The sequence below is a fragment of the Nicotiana sylvestris genome, chromosome 12, assembly GCF_000393655.2.
Source record: "Nicotiana sylvestris chromosome 12, ASM39365v2, whole genome shotgun sequence".
Lineage (NCBI taxonomy): Eukaryota > Viridiplantae > Streptophyta > Magnoliopsida > Solanales > Solanaceae > Nicotiana > Nicotiana sylvestris.
In genome coordinates, this window is record NC_091068.1 from 103,938,895 (window position 1) to 103,942,967 (window position 4,073).

General features: G+C 38.5%; 1 protein-coding gene across 1 annotated transcript; it reads left to right on the plus strand.

The window, feature by feature from the left end:
- Window positions 1–870: 870 nt before the first annotated feature.
- On the plus strand, window positions 871–1,671 carry LOC138883486 (uncharacterized). The gene has a single exon (XM_070164175.1). The coding sequence runs from the start codon at window positions 871–873 to the stop codon at window positions 1,669–1,671; it is 801 nt and encodes a 266-aa protein (XP_070020276.1).
- Window positions 1,672–4,073: the final 2,402 nt, after the last annotated feature.

A 4,073-nucleotide genomic window follows, 5' to 3' on the forward strand; every position in this document is an offset into this window, starting at 1 on the left:
GGTTTCAGGGTTCAGGGAAGGAGACGAGTGAGGGGTGGGGTTCGGATAGGGGGCGTGGGGTGTAAGGGAAGGTTTATATATGGTGAGGTTGATCGGATCTGAGCCGTTAGATCAGATGATCTCAACGGCTTAGATCTGATGTTGAGAAATGGGACGGGGTCGTTTGGTAATTAAACGAGGTCGTTTGGTTTAAGTGGGGGATTGGGTCAGACCGGTTATTGGGTCGGGTTCAAAAACGGGTTGCTGAAAGAGGTCCTGAGCCGTTGGATCGGCTAGGACGGACGGCTCAGATTGATTTGCCTGAAACGACGTCGTTTCAGGAGGTTCCTGGGCAGGCCTGGTCTGGACCGGGTCAGATCGTTGGTTTGGGCCTTTTTTTTTTGTTTTATTTTTGGGCCCAAATTGATTTCAACTTTCTTTTGTTTTCCAATTTAAAGAAAAAAAAAATAATAAAAAAAAATAAAAATAACTAATAAAACAAATGAAATTAAAACAAATAACAATATGGCGTTTCAACATAATTATCATACCAAGTAAGTTAAATCACAACCTAAACGGACGATGCACATATATTTATAGAATACTTTTTTTTTTTTGAATTTTCTTTTAACGCCACATATATTTTTTTGTATTTTTGTTTGATAATGACTAGATGCAAAATGGACAGACTCACAAACGACTAACAACACATGTCACGGAAAGATCGAAAAATTGTACAGCGAAGCCTTTTGCTACTATTTTTATTTTCTTTTGGAGCGATTGTCCGTGAAGCAAAAATCACGTGCTTACAGCACCTGCTACGCTTTGACATGGATAGCTCAAAAGTTGAGGCATTATTTTTGTGCATACACCATATATCTCATATCAAGGATGGATCCGCTGAAATACATCTTCCAGAAACCCATGCCTACGGGAAAGTTAGCAAAATGGCAGATATTGCTAAGTGAGTTCGACATCATCTATGTAACTCAGAAGGCAGTCAAAGGGCAAGTGTTAATAGATCATTTGGCAGAAAATCATGTAGATGGAGAATACGAACCACTGAAAATGTATTTTCCCGACGAAGAGGTATCATTCGTAGGAGAAGATATCACTGAAACATATGATGGTTGGAGAATGTTCTTCGGCGGAGCGGCAAACTTCAAAAGAGTGGGTATTGGCGCTGTCTTAGTGTCAGAAATAGGCCAACACTATCCGGTATCCGCAAAACTCAGGTTTCCATGTACCAACAATATGGCAGAATATGAGGCTTGCATCTTGGGACACAGGTTGGCCATTGACATGAATGTTCAGGAGTTGCTGGTGATTGGAGATCCCGACCTTTTGGTGTATCAGGTTTTAGGAGAATGGGCTACCAAGAACACCAAGATATTACCATATTTGTACTGTGTACAAGAGCTGATCAAGAGGTTTACAAAGATAGAGTTCAAACATGTTCTGAGGGTTCAGAACGAGTTTGCAGATGCATTGGCCACTTTATCTTCCATGATACAGCACCCAGACAAGAACTTCATCAATCCTATCCCAATAGGAATTCATAAGCAGCTAGCTTATTGCGCTCATGTTGAAGAAAAAAGTGATGGAAATTCGTGGTTCCACGACATCAAGGAATACTTGGCAAAGGAAGAGTATCCGGAACACGCAACTCATACTAAGAAGTGCACACGCTAAAGGTTAGCCAACTATTTCTTTCAAAGTAGAGGAATTCAATATAGAAAGACTCATGACCTGGGGTTACTATGGTGTATCGATGCCAAGGAGGCATCTAGATTGCTTGAGGAAATACATGTCGGAACCTGCAGACCGCACATAAATGGCTTTGTCTTGGCCAAGAAAATACTAAGAGCAAGGATATTTCTAGATGACTATGGAAACAGATTGCATCAAGTATGTCAAGAAGTGTCACCAATTCCAGATACATGCTGATATGATACTAGTGTCAGCTAATGAACTCAATGCAACAAGTGCACCCTGACCTTTCTCCTCTTTGGGGAATGGATGTCATCGGTCCAATCGAGCTCGCTGCTTCAAATGGGCATAGGTTCATTCTAGTGGCCATAGACTATTTCACAAAATGGATCAAGGCTGCATCTTACAAAGATATAACTAAGAAGGTCGTTGCAGATTTTGTTCGGGATCACATTATTTGTCGATTCGGATACCAGAGTCAATCATCATCAACAATGCCACCAATCTTAATAGTGATCTGATGAAGGCTATGTGTGAGACCTTCAAAAGCAAGCATAAGAATTCCATAGCATATAGGCCACAAATGAATGGAGTTGTAGAAGCTGCCAACAAGAATATCAAGAAGATACTAAGGAAAATCGTAGATAATTACAAGCAATGGCACGAAAAGATGTCGTTTGCTTTGCTCGGATATCGTACCATGGTTCGCACATCAACTGGGGCAACTTCTTACTTGCTGGTCTATGGTACTGAAGTCGTTATTCCCACCGAAGTGGAAATTCCTTCTCTAAGAATCATAAGAAGCTGAGCTCCGAAATGCAAAATGGGTGTAGAGCCGATAAAAATAACTGGCTCTCATCGACGAAAAGAGAATGAATGTGGTTTGTCACAGTCAACTCTACCAGAACAGAATGACTAGAGCTTTTAACAAAAGGTCAGACCAAGGCAATTCACACCGGGGCAGTTGGTGCGAAAGCGGATGTTCCCACATCAGGAGGAAGCCAAAAGGAAGTTTTCCCAACTGACAAGGTCCTTACATGGTTCATCGAGTACTAACAGGAAGAGCACTCATACGTGCAGAAATGGATGGAGAAATTTGGCCAAAACCTATCAACTCAGATACAGTCAAGAGATACTATGTTTAGGATTTCTTACATTTCTTCACTTGATATAACTGAACTACACTTGACCTGATTCCCGTTCAAAAAGGGATATGTAGGTAGCCCTGTGTGTTCGATCATATTTTAATAAAATCTTCATTTCCCCTATGATCATAAACTGGGGCAAGATCGCAAGTTCTACCAACTTTGTCATATATGGAACAACTAAAAAGTATTGTTAGAAGTATGCATTTAAACTAGGGCAAAAGCTTGAGGGGGACCATGAAAATTCTAAGTCAAGGAGGTCGCAATGTCTCTAAATGTGTCGCAATCACCGGTTCATCTAAATTATTTTATTTCACATAGTACTACATTTCAAATAACTGTAGACACCGGATTTTTGACCCTCCCCGAGAATTTTCACATTTTTAGCGTGAATATGTGAAATTGGGTCTAATATAGCCATTTTAACTATTTTACTTTATTTAGTTGCAAAAAGAAAAAATCACAAAAATACATATATAAACTTTAGTTTATGTATTTCTCATAAAATTGAAAAAATACAATTTATTTTTGTGCTTTATATAATTTCGAAAATAACCAAAAATATAGTTCTATTAATGTTTTGTAGTCATTTTAATTGTTGAAAAAAATTAAAAATATTACTTTATATTTTATCTTTATATAATTTCGAAAATTACCAAAAAATATAGTTCTATTAATGTTTTGTAGTCATTTTAATTTTTGAAAAATACAAAAAATATTACTTTATATTTTATCTTTATATAAAAAACGAAAATTACAAAAAATAGTTTTATTAATACTTTGTAGCTATTTTAAATCTTGAAAAATATTAAAAAAAAGATATAGTTTTGTTTTAAATAATTAGTCTTATTTTTGTAGCTATTTTGCTTACATAGGATTAGTAAGCAATGTCGTGTTCCTATTTCTCGGGTCCGGGCAAAAGAATAATATTCGGGTTCAAATTACCCGGTTTTAGGCCTAATTTTCGGACCTATCCCATAATAATCCGAGTCCGCCACACGTGGGGAACACGGACGGAATCCCATACACGGGGAACCCCACCGCGCGTGGGGAACACAAGCCTCGAACCCCACCACGCGTGGGGCTCATTTTTCTTGGCAAAGGTTATAAAATACACGGACAAGGCAAATGGTTAGGGGACCTTTTGAATTTTTTGGGGGACGGACAGACTTTGGATTTTTGAGAAAGGGCACTGTTGATCATCTTCTTCACAAGAAGAAGGAACGAAAACCCTACTCC